Source organism: Sminthopsis crassicaudata, chromosome 1 (assembly GCF_048593235.1).
Source record: "Sminthopsis crassicaudata isolate SCR6 chromosome 1, ASM4859323v1, whole genome shotgun sequence".
Lineage (NCBI taxonomy): Eukaryota > Metazoa > Chordata > Mammalia > Dasyuromorphia > Dasyuridae > Sminthopsis > Sminthopsis crassicaudata.
In genome coordinates this window covers 148,252,911-148,278,099 of record NC_133617.1, presented here as the reverse complement: position 1 = coordinate 148,278,099, position 25,189 = coordinate 148,252,911, and the positions used below count along the sequence as shown (strand labels likewise).

At 36.3% G+C, this 25,189-nt stretch overlaps 1 protein-coding gene across 8 annotated transcripts in view; it reads right to left on the bottom strand.

The window, feature by feature from the left end:
* The window catches only part of VIRMA (vir like m6A methyltransferase associated), a 90,300-nt gene that overhangs the window by 55,167 nt on the left and 9,944 nt on the right, over positions 1 to 25,189 (bottom strand). For 3 of the 8 annotated variants that reach the window (XM_074269261.1, XM_074269318.1, XM_074269272.1), the window contains exon 1: positions 11,499 to 11,597. The exons of 4 other annotated variants lie outside the window; for them this stretch is intronic. In XM_074269261.1, coding sequence (XP_074125362.1) covers positions 11,499 to 11,582 — 84 coding nt within the window. In that variant the 5' untranslated portion in view covers positions 11,583 to 11,597. Of the gene's footprint in view, positions 1 to 6,059; positions 6,117 to 11,498; positions 11,598 to 25,189 lie in introns of those variants that run through there. One more of the 8 variants, XM_074269309.1, reaches the window with a different exon arrangement.

The window sequence follows — 25,189 nt, the reverse complement described above, 5'->3', positions numbered from 1 at the left end:
ATAGTTTCATAGATTTAGGCCTAGAGGGATAGGCCCCAGCAGGGCCAAGGGGGGGGAAAAACAAGTTACTACCCACGGGAACAGGTACAGAGGTACAGAGGGCTTGAGTTTTAGTAAATAGGACATGGTTAATCACACACCCAGTTACAAGAAGCTTTGATCCTAGTACACAGAATGCCAGGAAATTTGGGTCCTGCTACATGTTTCTATTTCTTTTTTTTTCCCTTAAAATTTGGCCAATGGTTAAGATGTAAACATCTTATTGGAGAGGGCAATGAGCAAAAAGAAACTTCTCCTTCCACCCCATTCTTAAATACCATCCTGAAGTACCCCCCTAGACTACCCAGCCCCTGATGCTATTTTGGTCCCGTCCTGCTTTCTACCACAACAAAGCCTTTTCCTTTGAGAAATCAGCCCAATGTCCAGATAATTCTTAATTATTGCTCTCCCACTGCACTAGGCAGGGATATTCAAGGCCAATCAGGAGTATCATGCTTTATAATCAACAGGTGACAAACTATATAATTCCCTTTTTCTTTGAGATAAATCTGGATTATATCACTTTTCATCAATTGCCTATCATAAGCTTCCTTCTTTAAAATCTGATTTTCCAGAAACAGGGGTAGCAGGGAGCAGGAGATAGATAAATTTTCTTTTTTCTTTTTTTTAAATTTCTGGTAAATTTGTTTATTTTTAATACACATTGCCTTAAGAATCATATTGGGAGAGAAAAATCAGAGCAAAAGGTAAAAACCATGGGAGAGACAAAAAGAAAAAGAAAAAAGAAGTGAATATAGCATGTGTCGATTTACATTCAGTCTCCTTAGTTCTTTTTCTGGATGCAAATAACATTTTTGACCAAACTCTATTGGGATTGCTTTGGATCACGGAACCACTGAGAAGAACAAAGTCTTTTAATAGTTGATCATCACACATTCTTGCTGTTATTGTGTACAATGTATTTCTAGTTCTGCTTGTTTCACTTGGCATCAGTTCATGTAAATCTTTCCAAGACTTTCTGTAATCAACTTCATCATTTTTTATAGAAAATAATATTCCATTCCTTCATATAGCACAACTTATTCAGCCATTCCCCATTAAATGGGTATCCATTCCATTTCCAATTCTTTGTTACCACAAAAAGAACTGCTACAAACATTTTTGCACATGTGGGTCCTTTTCTCTCCTTTATGATTTCTTTGAGATACAGACCCTGTAACAGCATTGCTGGGTCAAAGTGTATGCACAGATTTATATAAGCCTTTCAGGCATAGTTCCAATTGCTGTCCAGACTGGTTAGATCATTTCACAACTCTACCAACAATGTATTAGTGTCCCAGTTTTCCCACATCCCCTCCAACGTCTATCATCTTTTCTTTTCATCTTAGACAATTTGAGATATTGAGGTGGTACCTCAAGACTTGTTTTAATTTGCATTTCTCTAATCAATAATGATGGAAGAATTTTTTATATTGTGTCTACTGAAACTTTTATAATATGAATCCTTCCCAAGAAGGCAGGTAGGTAGAATACTGCCACTGGAATCATGAAGATCTGAAATGAAATCCTGCTTTAGACAATTATTAGCTGTGTGAGATAGGACAAATCAATTTCAAATAAGCAAATTCAATTAATCACAATCAAATTAATATCTCTGACTCAGTTTCCTCTTAAGTAAAATGTGGATGATAAAGGATAATTAAGAGAATTACATTGTATATATTTCATACATGAGATAATCCTGAATGAATTTCCAAAATGTTAAAGAATCCTTCAAATACTAGTAGGATATTGTTGTAGCTTGCCTGTTACATACATCTAAAAAGACTAAATGGACTTTCATAAAAATGCAGACACATAAATGTCTGTTTCTCAAATGGCCAAATACAGAATACATTCTATTTCCTGAAATTTTGCAGAGGCTTCAGGATATACAATATTTTCCCTCTGTTATCCTAACTCTTTGAATCATTATTCTACAACTGAGGTCACATAAATTATATGAGAGCATAATTCAATTTTTTTTCTCCCTGATTCTTCTCTTTAATCTCTTTGTAGCACCTGACTGCTCCTCCTTTGGCTTCAATTAATTTTCCTAATGTTGTCAATAATATTCCTATTATTGGCTCAGTCTTTTGCCCTATCTCTTTCCCTCAGTTAAATGATTATCCTCAGAATTGCAAATATCTCTTCTTTGGGATCAGCTAAGTGGTGCAGTGGATAGAGCACCAGCCCTGAATTCAGGAGGACCCGAGTTCAAATCTGATCTCAGACACTTAACACTTCCTAGCTGTGTGACCCTGGGCAAGTCATTTAACCCGGGGGGGGGGGGGGGAGAATCTCTTCTTTTCCAGACACTCAAACCTATATCTAAATTAGTAAAATCTAGGCCTAATTTCTCACCCAGTCACATTTTATATGCATCAAACACATCCTCACATCTTTCACAATATGTTTCTTTTCTCAATGTTCCTACTTTCATAAACTTTCCTAGTCAGATCCCAATCCTGCCCTCTTCATTTTGGTATTTGGATCAGAGTTCTATTAGGTGAGCTTTTGCCTTTTCCGGACTAGAACCAGACCATCACTATATCACTATGGTTAGATCTAAGCCATGCCTCCCCAAGCATATCCTTGACCACTTCCCTCCCTTCTAAATCCCTTACAATATCTTACTGTCTTCTCCTCAGAGTGTAATGTACCTGAGAACAGGAATTGTTTTTGTATTCAGACTCAAACACTCACTAGCTATGTGACACATCACAACCACTCAGTCTTAGGTTCCTCATCAGTAAAATGCAGATGATAATAAAAGCACCTACCTGAGAGGGTTGTTATGAAGATGAGAGGATATATGTATATACATAAACATTAAAGATCAGAAATTCTTATTAATTAGGAAACTCCCTCAATCAATGCAAGTTTTGCATTTTTCCTATAATGTATAATTTATAATCTAAAAACCAAATAGTTAAGTGACTTGTCCAGAACTACACAAGCAACTATATGTATGAAGGAACTGAACCTCTACAGATCAATAAGTTTTCTCTACTGCCCCAAGGTAAAAAGGGAATTTATTGCACTGATAACACCATCCCTGGTATAAGGAGATAATTATTTTGGCTTACAAGTTTTCCTTCCTAACATAATCAAAAATCTTGCTTGCACCAGCACTGAGCTTAATTATGTATTTCAAATGACAAAGCTGAGAAAAACTGAAAAGATGCCCTTCCAGGAATAGTTGGGAATTCTCTACCAAAGGCAAAAAGCAACTTTTCCCAGTTGACTTCAGTAAATCAAGAAATACAATTTAACCAATATTTGTTTTAAAAAATTATAATACACTAGGACACAATACTACACAAAAAGTACACAAGAATAATTTAAATCTTTCAAGAGTGTAGTGTGTGTTAAGCATCTATACCAGATACAGTAGGAAGATGCAACAAGCAGGGGATCAGCAAGTCTATGACATCAAAGCTCCAGGTATTTGGTCTCTATCATGTTCCTCAATCTTCTTTTCTTCTCAAGCATGACATCTTCATCCTTCAAAAAGCTCTTCCTTTACATGCAAAACTAAATTCATAACAATCCCTTCTATCCTCCTTTTCCCATTGCTCTCACCGTACCTTTCTGCCCTTTTTTACTGACTCAAAGGAAGAGGGTGACTCTCCTCTTTGCTAAAGCTTTGAACAGTGGTGAACTCAATACTGTCTACTTTCATCACCTCTTAGGACATCTATATTCTCTTCCCACCCCTGACATTCTAGATCGATTCCTTCTCTTCTAATTCCTCATACTCAGATCAGCCTACAAAAATTCAGTTTTCTTTATTCTAAAAGCAAAATCAGAAAACTTTCTCTTCACACTTACTTAAGCTACCATTAATCAATTAACAAACTGTTATCTACTAGACACACAGACAAAAATGAATAAATTCTAGCTCGAGAAAACAATAAGTACATGTCATTTTCCTCTTTCCTCTTCTTCAGTTCCAAAGTAATGCTGTGATATATATACAGAAGTCTCTCACATTTTCCTACTTTCCCTCATCCCAAAAAAACTCCAATGCCTCCTTATTACTTCCAGGATCAAATACAAAAAATTCTCATTTAAACATACAAAGCCTTCCATAAACAACTCCCTCCCCATCAGCAATATCTTTCCTTCTTCTTACATCTAATACATCCCTCACCATATACTCTTTGGTCCAATGAAACGGGCCTCCTTACTATCAAAACAGTTCATATCACAGCTCTGGGGATTTTCTCTGGCAGTCCACCATGCTTGCTGGAATGCTCTTCCTCTTAATCTCTACCTCTGCTCCACACTAGTCTCATCTCCACATTAAGAATGAGGCATCAAAGTAGGACTTCAATGAAGGCGATAGTTCTACACTAAATTTTCCACTTTTAAAATTAATAGGTCCTAAATTTTCTTTTAAGGAGAAAAACAGGGAGAAATAAAAAGAATAAAGTTTCTTTATATTTTCACAATATTCAAGGGAAAAAACCCCTATAAATATGCCAATTTGAACAAAGATCAAATATCCCTCTTTCCTAACAGGTTACAAAAATATAAACTATGGAAGAGGACATCAAACTGCTAAACAAATGAAAGGTCAAAAGACTGAACTGAAAAACATGGCCTTGTAAGAAGACATATGAATAACTTTAAATTTCAAACTATCAACTTACCCTTTTAAATTATTTTGATTTCTTATTGCAATTTACTATTATGACATACTAATGAGTTCTCCCAAAATCTAATTAGAATAAAAAAGTAAGTGAAAATAAATCTATGTGTTCATCTATCACAAAAAGAATCACTGTAACCTAGAAAAAATAACAACAGAATTCATATGGAACAACAAAAAGTCGAGAATTTCAAGAGAAGTAATGAAAAAAAAATTAAGTGAAGGTGGTCTGGCTGTACCTGATCTAGAACTGTATTATAAAGCAATAGTCACCAAAACCATTTGGTATTGGCTAAGAAATAGACTAGTTGATCAGTGGCATAGGTTAGGTTCACAGGGCAAGATAGTGAATAAAAATAGCAATCTAATCTTTGACAAACCCAAAGATCCCAAATTTTGGGATAAGAATTCATTATTTGACAAAAACTGCTGGGAAAACTGGAAATTAGTATGGCAGAAACTAGGCATGGACCCACATTTAACACCACGTACTAAGATTAGATCAAAATGGGTCCAAGATTTAGGCATAAAGAACGAAATCATAAATAAATTGGAGGAACATGGGATGGTTTACCTCTCAGACTTGTGGAGGAGGAAGGAGTTTGTGTCCAAGGGAGAACTAGAGACCATTATTGATCACAAAATAGAACATTTTGATTACACCAAATTAAAAAGTTTCTGCACAAACAAAACTAATGCAAACAAGATTAGAAGGGAAGTAACAAATTGGGAAAACATTTTTACAGTTAAACGTTCTGATAAAGGCCTCATCTCCAAAATATACAGAGAATTGACTTTAATTGATAAGAAATCAAGCCATTCTCCAATTGATAATTGGTCAAAGGATATGAACAGACAATTTTCAGATGATGAAATTAAAACTATTTCCACTCATATGACAGAGTGTTCCAACTCACTATTGATCAGAGAAATGCAAATTAAGACAACTCTGAGATATCATTACACACCTGTCAGATTGGCTAAGATGACAGGAACAAATAACGATGAATGTTGGAGGGGCTGTGGGAAAACTGGGACACTGATGCATTGTTGGTGGAGTTGTGAAAGAATCCAACTATTCTGGAGAGCAATCTGGAATTATGCCCAAAAAGTTATCAAAATGTGCATACCCTTTGACCCAGCCATACTACTACTGGGCTTATATCCCAAGGAAATACTAAAGAAGGGAAAGGGACCTATATGTGCCAAAATGTTTGTGGCAGCCCTAGAAGCTGGAAGATGAATGGATGTCCATCAATTGGAGAATGGTTGGGTAAATTATGGTATATGAATGTTATGGAATATTATTGTTCTGTAAGAAATGACCAACAGGAGAAATACAGAGAGGCTTGGAAAGACTTACATCAACTGATGCTGAGTGAAACGAGCAGAACCAGAAGATCATTATACACTTCAACAATGATACTGTACGAGGATGTATTCTGATGGAAGTGGATATCTTCAACCTAGAGAAGAGCTAATCCAATTCCAATTGATCAATGATGGACAGAATCAGCTACATCCAGAAAAGGAACACTGGGAAATGAGTGTAAACTGTTATTTTTACCTTCTGAATCCAATTCTTCCTGTGCAACAAGAAATTCGGTTCTACACACATATAATGTATCTAGAATATATTGTAATATATTTAACATGTATAAGACTGCCTGCCATCTGGGGGAGGGGGTTAGGGGAGGAAGGGAAAAAATCTGAACAGAAATAAGTGCAAGGGATAATGTAAAAAAAAATTACCCATGCATATGTACTGTCAAAAAAAAAAGTTATAATTATAAAATAAAATAAAAATTAAATTAAAAAAAAAAGAATCACTGTGACTTAGAGGTTCTTTGCTTTAATTTCTTGATTTTATTAGACTAAACTGTTGACATTTGTGAAGGTTAAAATGCAAAATGTATGGCTAATTGTACACTATTTCAAAGTCCGATTCTTTTTGTACAGCAAAACAACTGTTTGGACATGTGTGTGTGTATATATATAAATTTAATTTATAATTTAACATACTGAAGATGTATTGTTCAACCTGCCATCTGGGGGAGGGGGGAAGAGGGAAAAAATTAGAACAAAAGTTTTGGCAATTGCCAATGTTGTAAAATTACCCATGCATATATCTGGTAAATAAAAACTATTAATAAACAAATTGCAAAATGTACTTGCAATCTAAATTGTGCAGCTATAAATAGAATTCTCAATCATATATTATAAAAATGGTGAACTGAAAGGATCTGTGTCTCAAGTTAGCAAGCGCAGATAGCCCTCCCCTTAAAATTCTTCCCTATAAGCACACAAGGAGATGAAAAAGCCTAAGAAAGATCTTGGAAAGCCTCAAGAAGGAACAGCAGCCAGAATGAATATAAGCACTCAAACCAGGGCCTCCCAAATCTCTTGCACTATGATCTTAAATGCCAAAGAGGATACTGAACCTCAAAGATAAAGGTGGATATTATGAAGAAACCCAAGAAACCTAAAGTGAGAAAAAGTTTGGGTAACCACCTTACCCAAAAGCGAGCATGGGGTAGATTCTTAATCTGTCATAAAATCTCAATTCTAGTACTAAAGTGAAGAGATGAATGAATCAAAGGAAACAATCAATATTAAAAATTATTATAAATTATTTTTCCCAGAAAGGAAGCACTCCATAATAACTGGAATTTTTTCAAAGGAAACATGGATTCACAAGGACTACATGAATACTTGGTCAGCTAGGTGACTCAGTACAGAGTGGACTGGGCTTGGAATCAGAAATACTCATCTTTATAAGTTCAAATCTTGACTCAGACACTTATTAGCTATGAACCTAGCAAATCAATTAACCCTGTTTGCCTGTTTCCTCTATAAAATAACTGAAAAATAAAATAGGAAATCATGCTACTATCTTTGCTGAGAAAATCCCAGAAGAAAACAGAACAAACAAAAACTATGATACCAAGAAATGTTTAAACAAAATCAAAAGGTTCAAAAAATAGAAGAAAATGTAAGATATCTGATACCAAAAATAGCTGACCTGGAAAACAGATTAAAAAGGAATAATTTAAGAATGAGACTCCCTGAAAACCATAAGACTCCCCGCAAAAAAAGTCTGGACACTATGTTTCAAGAAATCATAAATGAAAATTTGCTTATATCATTAGAACAAAAGAGCTAGGTGAAGAGAAGAAAGAAAACTACTAATCACTCCTAAGGAAGAAAAAAAAAAAGTTAAAAGTCCCAAGAATGTCAAAGCCAAAATCTAAAATGCTTCCATCAAAGAAAAATACTGCAAACATCCAAAAAGAAGCAGTTCAAGGAAGTAAGGAATCACAGTTTGAAGATCTTACGAGGTTGGCAGCTTCTATAATAAACCAGAAGATCTAAGAACACAACATTCCAGGGGCAGCTAGGTGGCCCAGTGGATAGAGCACCAGCCTTGAATTCAGGAGGACCCAAGTTCAAATCTTATCTCAGACACTTAACACTTCCTAGCTGTGTGACCCTGGGCAAGTCACTTAACCCCAGCCTCAGAAAAAGAAAAAAAACAAAAAAAAAAAAAACAAAAAAAAACACAACATTCCAAAAGGCAAAAGAGATACTTGCATTTCTAGTCCTATGAAAAAAAGCTCTAAATCACTACTAATTAGAGAAATGCAAATTAAGAAAACTCTGAGGTAACACTTTACACCTCTCAGATTGGTTAAAATAACAGAAAAAGATAATGATAAATATTGGAGGGGATGTGGGGACACTGGAACAATAATTCATTTTTGAAAAAAGTTTTAACTCAGTGGTATTGATGAGATAATGGCTTTTTAGTTCACATATAAACTTAGTACTTAGTGAACTTCTCCAAGTTCACACATAATCAGTATGCTGTAATGATGTAATTACAATAAGATACATAAGGGCTAAGAAGGACTGCATTGTATTTTTGACCAGCCTAGTGGTAGCTACCATGCCTCCTACACTATGATCAAGACTCTAGACTCTAATCTTGACCATTCTCGTGATGTCTATCCTGCTGACACCAAAGCCCGTCCAAAGGACCTCCAGAAAGCTAGCCCGAACATTACAATTATGAATTGATCCAACCATTCTGGAGTGCATTTTGGAACAGAAGATGGAAGGGAGGGGAAAGAAAGAAAAGGGGGGAGGGAGGAAAAAGGGAGGACAAATAAGGAGAGAGAAAGAGGGGAAAGGGGGGGATATAAAGGAGGAGAGGGAGAGAGAGGGAGGGGGGAAAGAGGGAGAAAAAAGGAGAGGGGTAGAAAGGGGGAGGGGGAGGGGGAGAGGAGTGGAAGGGAGAAACTTAAAATCAGGAATAACTTATCCTAAACAATTAAGCGTAATCCTAGAGGGGAAAAAAGGACCTTTAATGGAAAAGCACGCATCAGTAAGCAAAAGGCTGAACAAAATGTATGTGATGCAAAAAAAAGATATTTAAAAAGAGGTAATTGCAAAAAACTTTGGTTAGCATGAACTGATGCAAAATGATGTGAGCATAACCAGAAGAAAAATTTATACGTGGAAAACATTGTCAAAAAATAAATTTTAACATTTAAGTTCAGAATAAAAAAAAAATTCTACAAAAGTTTTAAAAGGGCCATTGAAACAGGTTTTTTTTTTTAAAATACATAAAAGAGAACAAAACAAAGTACAAACATGCCAATTTTAAAAGCAATATGTAGGATTTTTTTTTTTTTAAAGCAAGTAGTATGAAATGGAAATCCAGTTAAATATGCAAGCCTTTTTGTGTTACTACAGCATATATGGGAAAAAATTTTTAACATTTAAGTTCAGAATAAAAAATCTAAAAAAGTTTTTAATGAAAGATAGGTTAACAGACAAAAGAGCTTAAAATTAAATTAACAAGGAGTTTTTGTTTTTTCCTAAAGTCAATAGGAGCGTCTAGTAGCAAGGAAGCTACGAAGTTGATAGGATAATGGAGTGATATAGTCAGAACTGTGCTCAAGGAAAATCATTTTGGGAAGAGTAAAGAAAGATGAACTGGAGAGGACTCTTCACTCATTGCCTCTACTTTCTCACCAACCATTCAAAGTCCTAAACCTTTTGCACTTTTACAAATTTTTTTTTTTATTTTTTCTTTGTACATTCAGTAATAAAATAAAACTGGAGTATGTAATTAATAAATGCTTGCTGGATTGGATTCTTGAAACCTAATTTGCATCCCCTTCACTATCCTTTTCAAAGGTCACTAATAACCTTAATCACCAAATCCAAATGGCTTTTTCCTATCCTCATCCATCCCAACTTTTCTATGGCATTAGACACTAATGACCTTAAACATCTTCCTTCTTGAAACAGAATCTTTCCCATTGGCAGCATCATGTTACCATGAAGAGTTCAATTTAAATCCCAGATCTACTACTCTCTAACCAGTTTGACCCTGGGCTAGTAATTTATTTTATTCCTTAATTTCCTCAAGTGTAAAATAAGGTTTTACCATGCCTGGAATATTCAAAAGTATAGTATAGTATAGTATAGTATAGTATAGTATAGTATAGTATAGTATAGTATAGTATAGTATAGTATAGTATAGTATAGTATAGATGTTATAGACATTACAGATTTAAACCAAGTTGAGGGTAACTGAGGGGGTCTACCCCAAGCATCGGAAGATTTCCACTGGTTGAATGGGCCACTGAAAATGACTTGTTCTGGTTCTGATAAAGGCCTCATTTCCAAAATACATAGAGAATTGACTCTAATTTATAAGAAATCAAGCCATTCTCCAATTGATAAATGGTCAAAGGATATGAACAGACAATTCTCAGATGAAGAAATTGAAACTATCTCTAGCCATATGAAAAGATGCTCCAAGTCGTTATTAATCAGAGAAATGCAAATTAAGACAACTCTGAGATACCTTTACACACCTGTCAGATTGGCTAGAATGACAGGGAAAGATAATACAGAATGTTGGAGGGGATGTGGGAAAAGAGGGACACTGATACAATGTTGGTGGAATTGTGAATACATCCAGCCATTCTGGAGAGCAATTTGGAACTATGCTCAAAAAGTTATCAAACTGTGCATACCCTTTGACCCAGCAGTGTTATATACTGCTTATATCCCAAAGAGATTTTAAAGAAGGGAAAGGGACCTGTATGTGCAAGAATGTTTGTGGCAGCCCTCTCTGTAGTGGCCAAAAAAAGGAAACTGCGTGGATGCCCATCAATTGGAGTATAGCTGAATAAATTGTGGTATATGAATATTATGGAATATTATTGTTCTGTAAGAAATGACCAGCAGGATGATTTCAGAAAGGCCTGGAGAGACTTACATGAACTGATGCTGAGTGAAATGAGCAGGACCAGGAGATCATTATATACTTTAACAACAATACTATACGATGATCAATCCTGATGGACGTGGTCACCAATAGAACAGTAATGAATTGAACTACCTACACCCAGCCAAAGAACTCTGGGAGATGACTATGAACCACTACATAGAATTCCCAATCCCTCTAATTTTGTCTGCCTGCATTTTTTATTTCCTTCACAGGCTAATTGTACACTGTTTCAAAGTCCAATTCTTTTTGTACAGCAAAACAACTGTTTGCACATGTATACATATATTGTATTTAATTTATACTTTAACATATTTAACATGTATGGGTCAACCTGCCATATGGAGGAAGGGGTGGGGGGAAGGAGGGGAAAAGTTGGATAGCAATTGTCAATGCTGAAAAATTACCCATGCATATATCTTGTAAATAAAAAGCTATAAAATAAAAATAATAATAATAATAGTTAAAAAAAAAAAAAAGAAAAGAAAAGAAAATTACTTGTTCCAAAGGCCATGAAGGCAACTGACATAGGCACTGTGGAGTGCTTACAGCTTGGTTAAATACTGAAGACACCAAGGTCATCTATTGCATCTTGAGCCATCATCAGTCATCTTGACTCTCTCCTTGCCACTGGATTTTGATAACTGGAAGACAGAGTGAAGTTGAGGACTTGGTGCAACTTTGCCTCACTTAAATCCAATTTACACCCCAATCAAAAGACATCACCCATATCATTTTTAACCACTTTTACTTATCTCAAAGTCCTGTGGCAACAAGTAAATGCAAAGCTGTAATGGGCCAGAACTCTGGAGAAATATACTTGAAAGGTGTTAACTCAGAGGAATGATAAGACAATGGTTATCTAGTTTAGCATGTGAGTTTTCTAGTTCAGTATAACTGAGGTGTTAACTTAATGGAATTAAAATAATGATTCTCTAGTTTACATGTAGTATTTAATATAGTTTGTAAAAGACTGAAATTCTGAGTTGGTGCACTGGAATCAGGCAACAGGAACACTTAAGGGTAATTACCGATTGGACAATACTCTATTAGCATATGCTTGGAAAATGGCCCTTCTCACTATTCTGTCCTGCCTCAATCTTTTGGTGTATACATATAATTATAGGAGGGATTAGAGGGTGGAATAAAATAAGCCAGGGTCGCTTTGGCTGTGGACAAGGAAGAGAGAGAAGGTTGTGGAGATTCCTGGAGTTTTCATCCATCTCCTTTACTTCTCCCCCTAAAGACCAAGAACTTTTGCTGATCCGGACTCTGCCTGATCCCTGTCAACAGGGAGCTAACTCAGACTTCACAATAATTCTACAAGACTGACACTTACAAAGATATAATAATAGAGTATATAATATCAAACAAGGACTAGGAGAGAGATATTCCATCTTTGATCAGGCTCCTAGTGGCTCTCCATTTCTCCACTGAAACCAAGTCCCGACTGAAGGCCCTCCAGAAAGCTAGTCAGGTCCCAAGTAAAGGAGACAGACTGTGAAGGAGATAATAAAGAATTTGGACTTTATCTTTGGCTAGTGTCATGGTGATTACTCCCAAGACCTCCAGACATTACACCAAGCAACATATGCAGATACACTGGGAGTTGTAATCACAACTCTGCACACAGGCAACCCAGGCCACAGAATTGTTTTCTCAGTGGAAGCAACAATGGGATTTGGTAGCCACTGGGCATCTGAGCAGCCTTTTAAGGACCACGTTGCTCAGCTTCTGGTGTGAGGAAGGGGTTAGAAAAGGTACCCTGAACACTTTTGGCTTACCCAACCCTGTCCTTAATTCTGTGGCAGGCAGGGCTCCCAACCTGCAGTCAAAGACAAAAAAATGTACAAAAACTGCAAGGATGATTCTACTTACCATCAGTACATGGAATGTGCACACACTTATAGGCAAATTCCAGTAGGCCTGAAAGATGAACAGCTCTTGTGAGAGAATTCAGCAAGAATCACATTCAGATAGCAGCTCTGAATGAAATAAGACTGGCAAATGAAGGCTAGCTTACTACAGAGATGGATACTTGCTTTTCTGTACTGGCCACAGTAAAGGGGAGCACCATGAAGCTGTTCCAAGTTTTGCCATCAAAACTAGTCAACAAGCCTAACTGCCTACCAAAAGGACCAGGCCAAACAATACAACTGCTACTTGCAGGAAAACCCCACTGATTGGAACTGCCTTAGTTAAACTGAGACCTGTTAAAGACTTCAGCAAAAAAGACCAAGGTCTCCCACTGTACCACAGCCAACTCCAGTCATCCTGACCTAAAACTTACCACTGGGCCCAGATGGCATCACAGGAGAGAAAGTAAAGCTGGTATTTTTGCACAGCCCACCCTCATTTAAGTACAACTAACTTGAATGTCATGGGATAACCTTACTAATGTTATAGTCCTCTTAGAGAAAGGACAAACAACTATCTCTGTGAATATGAGTAGAGCTGCCTCACTGAGGACCATAGAAGTGGTCAACTGGCTAACACAGCCCTCCCTCCCTCCCTCCCTTCCTTCCTTCCTTCCTCCCTTCCTCCCTCCCTCCCTCCCTCCCTCCCTTCCTCCCTCCCTCCCTTCCTCCTTTCCTTCCTTCCTCCCTTCTTTCCTTCCTTCCTCCCTCTCTTCCTCCCTTCCTTCCTCCCTCCCTCCCTCCCTTCCTCCCTTCCATCCATCCTTCCTTCCTCCCTCCCTTCCTCCCTTCCTTCCTTCCTTCTTTCCTTCCTCTCTCCCTCCCTTCCTTCCTTCCTTCTTTCCTTCCTCTCTCCCTCCCTCCCTCCCTCCCTCCCTCCCTCCCTCCCTCCCTCCCTCCCTCCCTCCCTCCCTCCCTCCCTCCCTCCCTCCCTTCCTCCCTTCCTTCCTTCCTTCCTTCCTTCCTTCCTTCCTTCCTTCCTTCCTTCCTTCCTTCCTTCAAAGAGCTGTGTTGCTCAGTTCAGTTGGGACTCCAGTGGGGTAGCTAAACTCACAGAGGTTGTAATTTGGTTTTTGTTCTTGAAGAGGCCTATAATATTAGGAAAGTAATGTTATGACATGCAGGTGAGTGGGATTTAAGTGAGTGTGAGCTGTGCAAAGTCATCAGCCTCATTTTCTCCTCCAGAGCCATCTTGCATATGTAAATATATAAAGAGAAAGAGAAAGACAGAGAACACAAGAGAGAAACAGAGATGGACAGATTACTAGACAGACAGTAATCTTTTTTATCTTCTCTGGGTGATTTTTATAATAATTCCAAGAAAATTATGCTTATAATAAGGGACTTCCCTCCTTTCTACTATTTCTTCTTCCCTCTCCGACCATAGGATTTTCATTCATATGCTTATCCAGGGATTTTTAAAGTATCATAAGCATTATCATCTGGGATCAGTTACCTCCCTAATATCATAGTCCTCATAAAGAACAGGACAAACAACAACAGCAAGCTAATGGAGCCACACTGATTAGTCATAAGAACATGATTTTAGGGATACAGGCAGAATACTTCCATAATGTTCTCAACAGACTATCAATGCTGAAGCCAGTGACCATTTATTTCAGGCTGACAATAATCCCTCTCTATCTGAAGTTCCAAGTGAAGAAGAGATTTTTGAATACCATTAGGCTCCTTCTGTGTGACAAAACACCAGGTGCCAATTCTATTCCAGATGGGAATTACAAGATGAGGAGTCCATTGCTCATACAAAAGTTGACTGAAATTTTCCAGATTGTATGGCAAGAGGAATTTATCCCCCAGGATTCAAGGATGCTTCCATTGTGCATCTCTATAAGTCCTGTGGCAATCACAAGACAGGGTGATAGATGAAAAGTGTTCTCTCTCATAGTCATTACTGCCAAGATACTTGTCAGATTCCTCTTTAATAAGCTGATCCTTCAACTGGAAGGCAGTTATCTACCTGAGGGCCAATGTGCTTTCAGAATGAGTTGAGGAATGGTTAATATGCTATTTGTTGTCCAACTCCAGGAGAAATACCAGAAGCAAAACAAAAGTCTGTATACAATATTTGTAGACCTGACCATCAGTTAGGAGGGCTTAGGGAAAATTATATCAAAATTTAGTTGCCCAGAGAAATTCATCAATATTGTATATGAATTTCATGATGGCACACTTGTCCAGATTCTAGATAATGTTCAATGCTCTCATTTTTTTCCAGTCACCAATGAAGTGAAACAAGGCTGCATGCTTTCTGCCATTTGTTTTTAGTATAATGCTTTCAGCCATATTGTCAAATGCTTTCAATGAAGACAAACACAGCATCAAAGTCAGCTACCACACTGATAGTAAATTTTTCAACTTGTAAAGGCTACAAGCCAAGACTAAAGTTGGTATATGATTTTTGTCTACAGATGATTATGTACTCAAGGTACCCCCTGAAGCTGAGATACAAGAAAAAAATGAATCAATTTTTTGCTGCTTGTGCTGATTTTGGCCTAACACTACTAAGAAAACACAGGTGCTCCATCAGCCAACAACACATCATCCATATTGGTTACAGGAAATAGAGAAGTTTTGAATACTGTAGATAACTTCACATACCTTGACAGTATAGTTTCCAAGGTGAACGCACTGATAATGAAGTTGACACACACATTGCCAGAACTAATTCAGTATTTAAAAGGCTCTGAACCAAAGTATGGGAAAGAAGAGGTTATACTAGAGTAACTACCAAACTTAAAGTCTAGAGAATAGTTGTGCTGACCTCTCTGTTATCTGTCTATGAACAGCTGTCTACCTGGACAGTATACTATGCCAGGAAACTGAATTGCTTCCATTTGAATTGTCTTAGTAAGATTCCAAATATCACCTAGTAGGATAAGACATCAGACACTAGTAGGTCCTTCCTCTAATTAAATTGCCAAGCATTCAAATTCTACTGCAGAGAGCACAACTCCAATGGGCTGGCCATATTATTCAAATCCCAAACATATGCTTACCAAAGACTATTTTATAAAGAATTCATATAGGCCAAGTGCTCACAAGGTAATCAGAAAAAGTAAACAAGGACACTTTTTCAAGATTTCTCTTTAAACACTTTGAAGTTGGGGCAGCTAGGTGGCGCAGTGGAAAAAGCACCAGCCCTGAATTCAGGAGAATCTGAGTTCAAATATGTTCTCAGATACTTAACACGTTCTAGCTGTGTGACCCTGAACAAGTCATTTAACCTTAATTACCTCAGCAAAAAAAAAAAAAAAAAAAAAAAAAAGAACTTTGTTGTTGATTATATGACATGGGAGAAACTGGCTCAGGACTATCAAACATGATGTGCTTTCATCAGAGAAGATACAATGTTCTATGAGCAAACTAGAACTGAAGTAACTCAAAGGAAATAAAAGGGGTACAAATTTAGAAAATCCATTTCAAATATTCACATGCTCTTTTTGTGGCAGATCATTATAAGCTTGTATTGATCTGATCAACCACAGTCAGACACACTATAACTTGACTCTAACACAGCGATATCATTAAATGTTTGCCATCTGATCACTGAATTACCTTTAATGGTCTTTCTAAAGTAAATTTTATGAGGCTGTACTATAATAAATCAGGCTCATAGTTCTCCTCCTATCTCTCTGATCATTCCTCATCAGTCTTCTTTGATGGCTTCTCATTCTGCTCAGGTCCCCTTCTAGGTTTTTTTCCCTCCTCGATATTATCCCCCTTGGTGATCTCATGTACTCCTCCCATGGGCTCCAATGTCACCACTATGCAAATAACTACCAAAAATTATATCTCTACTTTTCACCAGAGCCACAGCCCTTTATTTCTAACCTTTAAATATATGCATTTGTATAACTGATATGATACTGGGTGGAGAAATGATAAGAAGAAGGGAAAGAATCTGGAACACACAAAAAATTTGTAAAATTAAAAACACAGTAACCATAGTGCATTAAATAACATTACATTAATAATAGGAAGCCTAATCACTGCATTTTTACATTAAAAATGTTCAAGAGTTTTTAATGTCCCCATTGGTAACTTTGTAATTGAACTCTTGCATGCCCCCCTCCAAACCTATTTCTCCTAACATCACAGAATCTCAGAAATAGAGGGAACCAAAGAAGCTATCTAGTCCTACCCATACATAAAGAATCCTATTATGGTCAACAAGTGATTCCCCAGATATTGCTTGAAAACCTCTAGTATGAAATATTTCTTTTTTAAATAATTCTAATTATCAAGAAAATTTTCCAAACATCAAATTTAAATTATTTCTTTTAATAATAATCATCATGCTCAAGTTACCAGGGCTCCAAACTTTGCAATTATCTTTACTCTCAACCATTTCATTTTAAGAATGAAGAAATTGAGATTGAAAAAGAAGTGGCTTTCCCATACTCAAAAACAATAATCATTCTGTCACAGAATATAATTAGAGGACAAAAATTCCCTGTATAACATCAACAGTCACCCAGTCTTCATCTAAAAATCACTATAACCAGAGGCAGCTGATTACACCTTTGGATGCCTCAAATTGTTTAGAAACTTTTCTTTATACTAAATTTAAATCTGCATCTCTGAAACTTCTACTCACTAATTCTAGTTTTGTCTTCAAGAGATGAAAAGAACAAATTTACAAACATGATAGCTTTTTGTTGTTCAGTCATTTCAGTCGTATCAGACTCTCTATAACCCCATTTAGAGTTTTCTTGGCAAAGACGCTAGAGTAGTTTGTCATTTCCTTTTCTAGCCCATTTTACAGATGAGAAACTGAGGCAATCAGGATTAAGTTAAGTGTGTCTGAAAACAAATTATAATTCAGGTTTTCCTGATTCCAGGCCCTCTACTCTCTATCCATTTTACCACATGACAGCCAACAAAATTATTCCCCTAATAAATTTTATGCACTCTAGTTTAAATATCACAGGATAACTGTATATAGTCTAATCTTGGAGATTTTTAACCCCTGATTATCCTCCAATTTATCAATGTCCTTTCTAAAATATAGCATCCAGAAGCTAACATAATTCTCCAGATGTGGCCTGACAAGGAAGAATACAGGAGGACTATTGTCACTTTCACTAAGGATACTATGTGTCTCTTAACAACTCTCTGTCCACAGCCTGAAATATAAGCTCTTGGCCAGAACTGGAGTGTAACCCACAAAGTCCAAGAATATATTTGCCTCTACTGTTGCTAACCACAATCAAAAGGGTTTTAAATTTTAAAGGAAGAAGTCCCAAATTTATTCAATTTATCTCTTTCAGTGTCTAATACAATGTTTTGCACATAATAATGAACTCAATATTCTTTACTTATATGAACTGAAATTCATATTTGTTCCACTATATGAACAATTTAAATGATAACTGGAAGAAAAAAAATTTAATTTTTTAAAGGCTATACTTTCTGAATACCAAAAACAAAAAATTCTTCAAAAGACTATTACTAATAAATTAAAGCTTCCCAAGGAAGCTATACTCAGAGTCCACCTCAAAGGACTATATTATATGGAAAATGTCTTAATAACAGAGTGAATTCTTCCAGAGATATAATCCCTGTATATAGGTAGCAAAGTCTACCATGCCTTGTTTTGTTAATCATTCATTTTTAATTTCTCCTTTTTTATCATATCATTGTTATTTGCCTATAAATATTCTCAGGCTTTGCTATTCTTAACTAAGTTATTTAAAAACAGGAACAGCAATATTATTACAATGATAAACTATGAAAGATTTAGCTACATTCATCAAAACAATGATCCAAAACAATTCCAGAGAATCCAGGATGAAAAATGTTATCTACTTGCAAACAGAGAAATAATGAACTCTGAATACGGACAGAAGCATTTTGGTTTTTGGTTTTGTTGTTGTTGTTGCAATATGTCTAATGTGGAAATGTTTTACATGACTTCACATGAAAAACTAATTTTATATTGCTTGCCTTTTCAATGGGTAGGACAGTGGAGGGAAAGACAAAATTTAAAACCCCAACTTTTTTTTTAATTGATACAAAAAACAATTTCTTCTAAAACACAAAAACAAAAATCTTTCCTTGACCCTATGTATTTAATCTATGATTATTTCTCTTCCCCTTCACTTTCAGAAAAAGTAATCTTCACAACCCACCCAATACAGTATTCAATTCTTTGCAATTTGACTTTCATTTCCACGATACTCCTAAAGGAGTCTTTTCCAAGATGACAAATAAGCTTCTAACTCAAAATCCTTTTGTCTTCCCTCCCCCCCCCATTCATATTTTCTTTGATCACTATGTAATATCTGACCCTGCTGATCAGCTCTTGAGAGCCTCTCTTCTGTTTAGTCACTAAAGCATTATACATTCAGAGTTGTTCTACTATACTGTTACAATTCTTTCTTGGTGTTCTTTGATTGGCTTCTCATTATTCTTACACAGAGAAACCCTCACAAGATTCTGTCCAGTCTCTTCTGCTAACTAAGCAGTTTCAATGACCTCATCTTTCTCCTACAGTTTCATATATCAACTCTAAGATAATATCTTAATTAATCAACACTTAAAAGTCTACTACGTACTCATCTGTACTAGGTGTTGGACAAGTATGTTTGCATGCACACGTACACATACACACAAATAAACAAATTCTGTCTTCAAAGACTTTACATTATGTCAGATACATTATGTCAAACTGATGCTGAGAAAAATCTGTCCTTTTTCCAATTTCCTTACATAGATGGTATCACCAAACCCAAGCCACCAAGGTTGATAATCTTGCATTTAGGTTATCTTTAACTTTTCCTTTTCCCTCTAACACAAATCTAAGTCTTGGGAACATTGTCACCGTAATGTCTAGTACAATACTACCAATAATTTGATTGAAAAGCACTTATTAGGGACCTTCTATGTAACAAACATACTAAGAGCTGAACTTGCAAGTATAATTCTTCAGGTCCTTTAATTCTCTTCATCTAGACTACTGTAAAAACCTCTTCATTTGTCTTTATAACCACATTTTTACCCACTCAATAATTCAACTTTTATATCATTTGTAATTCACTACTCAAACCTGAGAGGAAAGAACAACATTTGATTTAGCATGTTCAGTGTTTACATGATTTTCAAAAAGCCACTTAACTTTTACAGCATTAATTTTCTTGTCTCTAAGAAAAGAGTGAATTTAATGATATGTATGGTCCTCTCTAGTTTTTTTCTCTTTTTTAATTTTCACTTTTTAAACTTTTTTTCAATTAAGTTTCTATTTTTGTCTCCTTTCTACTTTCAATTAAGAAACGAAAAACATGGATGCCCATCAATTGGAGAATGGCTGAATAAATTATAGTATGTGAATGTTATGAAATATTATTGTTCTGTAAGAAATGACTAACAGGATGATTTCAGAGAGGCCTGGAGAGACTTATATGAATCGATGCTAAGTGAAACGAGCAGAACCAGGAGATCATTATCCAGGGCAACAAGAAGACTATACAATGATCAATTCTGGCAAACATGGCTCTCTTCAAGAGTGAGTTAATTCAAACCAGTTCCAACTGTCCAGTAATGAAGAGAGCCATCTACTCCCAGAGAGAGGACTAAGGGAACTGAGTGTGGACTACAATATAGCTTTTTTACTCTTTAGGTTACTATTTGCTTGCATTTTTGTTTTCTTTCTCAGGTTGGTTTTTTTTTTGTTTTTTGTTTTTTGTTTTTTGGTGCAGCAAGATAACTATGTATACATATATTGGATTTAACATATAATTTAACATATTTAACATGTATAGGACTATCTGTCATCTAGAGGAGGATATGAACAGACAATTCTCAGATGAAGAAATTGAAACTATCTCTAGCCATATGAAAAGATGCTCCAAGTCGTTATTAATCAGAGAAATGCAAATTAAGACAACTCTGAGATACCACTACACACCTATCAGATTGGCTAGAATGACAGGGAAAGATAATGCAGAATGTTGGAGGGGATGTGGGAAAACAGGGACACTGATACATTGTTGGTGGAATTGTGAATACATCCAGCCATTCTGGAGAGCAATTTGGAACTATGCTCAAAAAGTTATCAAACTGTGCATACCCTTTGACCCAGCAGTGTTATATACTCCTTATATCCCAAAGAGGTTTTGCAAGGGTCAGTGTTACATATGTTTTGTAAATAAAAAGTTATAATAATAATTTTAAAAAGAAAAGAAAAACAAAGCCCCTGTAACAAATATTTTTTGCTGTTGCTGTTTTTCAGTTGTTTTTCAGTCATGTCTGACTCTTTTTCACTCTTTTGAGTGTTTTCTTGGCAAAGATACTAGTGTTCACTAGGGAGCTAACAAGTCAGGGCATCATGTGAGTAGGTATAATAAAGGCTTTTAAGATTACACGTGGCTGTTCTTGAGCGCGCTACCGGTCATTAAACTATAGATTCAAAAATCGTGGCCAGAGACCTTTAAAGGCCTCAGAAGAGGCGAGCCGGGTAGAGTTGACACTGCAAAGGTCAGTGGTCAAAGGTACTCTGTTGGGCTTAGAACAGACTAGTAATTGTAACTGCTAGGAGGGCACATTACAATCATTTGCTAGGGCTTTCCACAATGATAGGCACCCTCCTAATTTCTAGTTCTTTACTACTACAAAAAGAGCTGCTACAAATATCATTGTACATATAAGTTTTTTTGTTTGTTTGTTTGTTTTTGGCTATAGGCAGTATACACACAGCTCAAAAATTTTGGAGGCACAGTTTCAAATTTGTTTTCCAGAACAACATACCAATTCACAGTGCCATCAAGAGAGAATTAGTGTAATGCAGATAAGATGAGAAGGGAAACAATAAACTGGAAAAACATTTTTACAGTCAAAAGTTCTGATAAAGGCCTCATTTCCAAAATATATAGAGAATTGACTCTAATTTATAAGAAATCAAGCCATTCTCCAATTGATAAATGGTCAAAGGATACTAAAGTGGTTTACAATTTCCTTTTCCAGCTCATTTTACAAATGAGGAAATCGAGGCAAGCAAGATTAAATGACTTGCTAAGGTTCAAACAGCTAGTAAATGTCTGCCGTCAGATTAGAACTCAAGATGAGTCTTCCGGACTCCAGGCCCAATACTCTATACACTAAGCTAACTGGATGCCCAACAAATACATATATATAGTCAAGCAAAGTAAGCTGGTCATGCCCAAAAACATATTGTCTCATTTTGCATCTTATCATCACCTCTTATCAACATGTGAGGTAACATCTTATACTATTATAATTCTGTTGTCTTCACAATGATATTAGTGTATAGACTATTCTCCTGGTTCTGATTGCTCTGCATCAGTTCAAACAAATCTTCCAATATTTCTCTGAAAACATTTCTTTCATGAGTTTTATGATATTATAATATTCCAATTATGTTCATATAATATCATTTGTAAGGGTCCTTTAAATGGGTGGCCACAGCACAACAGGAGATTTGAGTGGCCCAGAAGAAATCTCTGTGGATATAGGACTGCCCTGTGGGTGGGATCCTGTCCATATTGCGATAGCTTCATAATGGGTGCCGACTCTCTCGCTGGTTGGCTGTGTGTGAGAGACCTCACAGGCCCTTTATAAGCCCACTGCTTGCAGCCAGTCGCTCTCTTTAACTTGGCTCCCTAGCCTGGGGTAGCTGAGCCAAGGTGATGGGATAGCCCAGAGAGGTAAGGAGTTTGGTAGTGAACATCTCTCTCATGATAATCTAATTTAAAAAAAAAAAAAAAAAAAATCAGCAGCTCCCTACTTCTGAAGACCTAGTTAGCATCCTGGATACCTTAGAATCAGCCAGAGTCAGGATAAGCCAAAGTCCTTGGTCATTATTCTTGGTCTTTAGGGGTAGAAATGAATTGGATGGATGCAGGATCTCCAGGACCTCCCTTCTCTTCCTCTACCACCAAAGTGACTCTGGCTTGTCTTACTTCACCCCCTAATCCCTCCCACAATTCTCTGTATACACCAAAAGATTGAGCCAGCACAGAATAGTGGGAAGGGCTATTTTCCAAGCATATGGTAATAAGAGTATTATCCAATCAGTAATTAGCCTTAAGTGCTCAGATGTCCGACCCCAGTGCATCAACTCAGAGTTTCAGTCCTTTACTTTACTGTCTACCAAATAAAATACAAATTTCTAATCCTAGCTTTAAAGATTCTCTATAAACTGGCCTTTAATATTATCAAGGGAAAAGGGGAAGTCAAGGTAATAAACATTTACATAGTGCTAGGCACTATGCTTCAAATATAATTCTTATTTGAACCTTATAACAAATACTATAAGATAGGTACTATAACTATCCTCATTTGACAGTTAAGGGGAAATTGAGACAAACAGAGGTAAGTGATTTACCTGACGTCACACCAGCTATTAAATGTCTGAAGCCAAATTTGGACTCAGGGTCCTTAGCTCTATCTACTATAGCCCCCCAGCTGCCAATCTTACCTCTGTCATTACTACCAATCTTATTTCTCCCATTAAAATAATTTTTTCCAGCTAATATGGACAACTCTACACACACACAAAACACACACACACACACACACACACACACACACAGAGTACACACTCCCTCACCGCCCCATTCTTATTTTGCTCTCATCTATTTTTATGTCTCTATTCACACTGTTCCTTAATTCCTGGAATGGACTCTCCCTCCATTCCTCTTCTCAAGTTCATCCCTCCTTTCAAGTCCTAATTCAGATGCCCCCACCTTCTCTGAAGTCATCTAGAACTAAGCAAAAGTGATTGCCATCTCCAAACGTCTTCAGTCATATCTTACTCTTCATGACTCCTTCTGGGCTTTTTTTGGCAAAGATTCTGGAGTGATTTGCAATTTCCTTTCCAACTCATTTTACAGATGAGAAAACTGAGGCTAAATTTTGTCTGGACCTCTCCCTTTGTGGCACTTAAAATAGGCTCTCTTGTACCATTATTATTGATACATCTTCTCCTATTCCCCATTAGACTAAGGCATATCTGTTTTATCTTTGAGTTCCTATTCTCTTGACCATTATTATTTCCCTGAAGCAATCAATAGAGAAGAATTTCTTAGAAGCCTGCCATGATATACTCACAAAGCCTAAAGGCAAAAATTAAATAGTCCCTATCCTCAATCAATCAAAAAGTACTTATATTCCTAATGTGTATTAGTTTCAAGAAGATTAAACGGAAAGTGTTGTGGAGAGAGGAAGAAAAGGGAATCAGAAAAGTCTTTATATAAATTCTTAACTTAGGCTTCCAAGAATTTTTTTTAAAAATATTCTGACAACTATATTTAAATATATTTGGTTTCTTTTGTAATTTTATTCATTTTTTTCATGCAATTAAAAATGGTACTCTAAGAAGAGCTCTCTTAAGAATACTTGATTTAAACGGATGGCTCAATATATCTGAGCTTAAAAAAAAGACCAAACATCTAAAAGGGATGTGAGAGGAAGGAATGCATTCATATATATGGGAAGCCTACACAAAGGCAGAGAAGGTCTGCATTATATCTTAGAGAACATAGACTTGTGTTTTAGGGATACTATTTTGGCAAATTTGAAGAAGATGCACTGGAGAGAGAGGTAAATTGAAGCAGAAAAATCAGTTAAGAGGCTATTTGAAACTTAAAAAAGTAAAGTGCCTGAACTGGAATGGCAGTCATATGAAAAACTACATTAAAATATTTATTTTACCTCAAAAATAAAATCCAACAAACTCTAAGGATTAGGAAAATAAATATAAACTTAGGAAGTTTAGGCTTTTTTGGGTTTTTGCTTTAATATTCAGGCTCATTTAAGACTGTTCAAGCATCTCCTCTAAAGAGCCATTCCCAGGCCTCCCAAGTTCTAATGCCATCTCTTCTGAGGCTATTTGCTATTTATTCTAAAGATATCTTGTGCATATTGGTTGTGTTGTCCTTCCCATCAGAATACAAACTCCTGGTCAATTGACAGGCTATTTTTTACTTTTATTTTCTATTCCCTGTGCTTTGCAAAAGCCTACCATATAGGGAGCTCTTAAAAATGCTTAAGTAATTAAATACCCAGTGTGATTGTAGTACCAACCCAACCCAACAACTGACAAAGTGCTTATGGAGAATGAAACCTATGCTAAATGTGGAGTATACAAAGACAAAAGTAAAATAGTCCCTGCTCCCAAGGAGCTTACAAGCTACTGGGGAAGGACATATAAACAGAACATAAATACTTGCTGATTTGAGAGAGTGTACATATAAATCATTTCAGAAGAAGGAAATGAACACAAACTACTAAGGA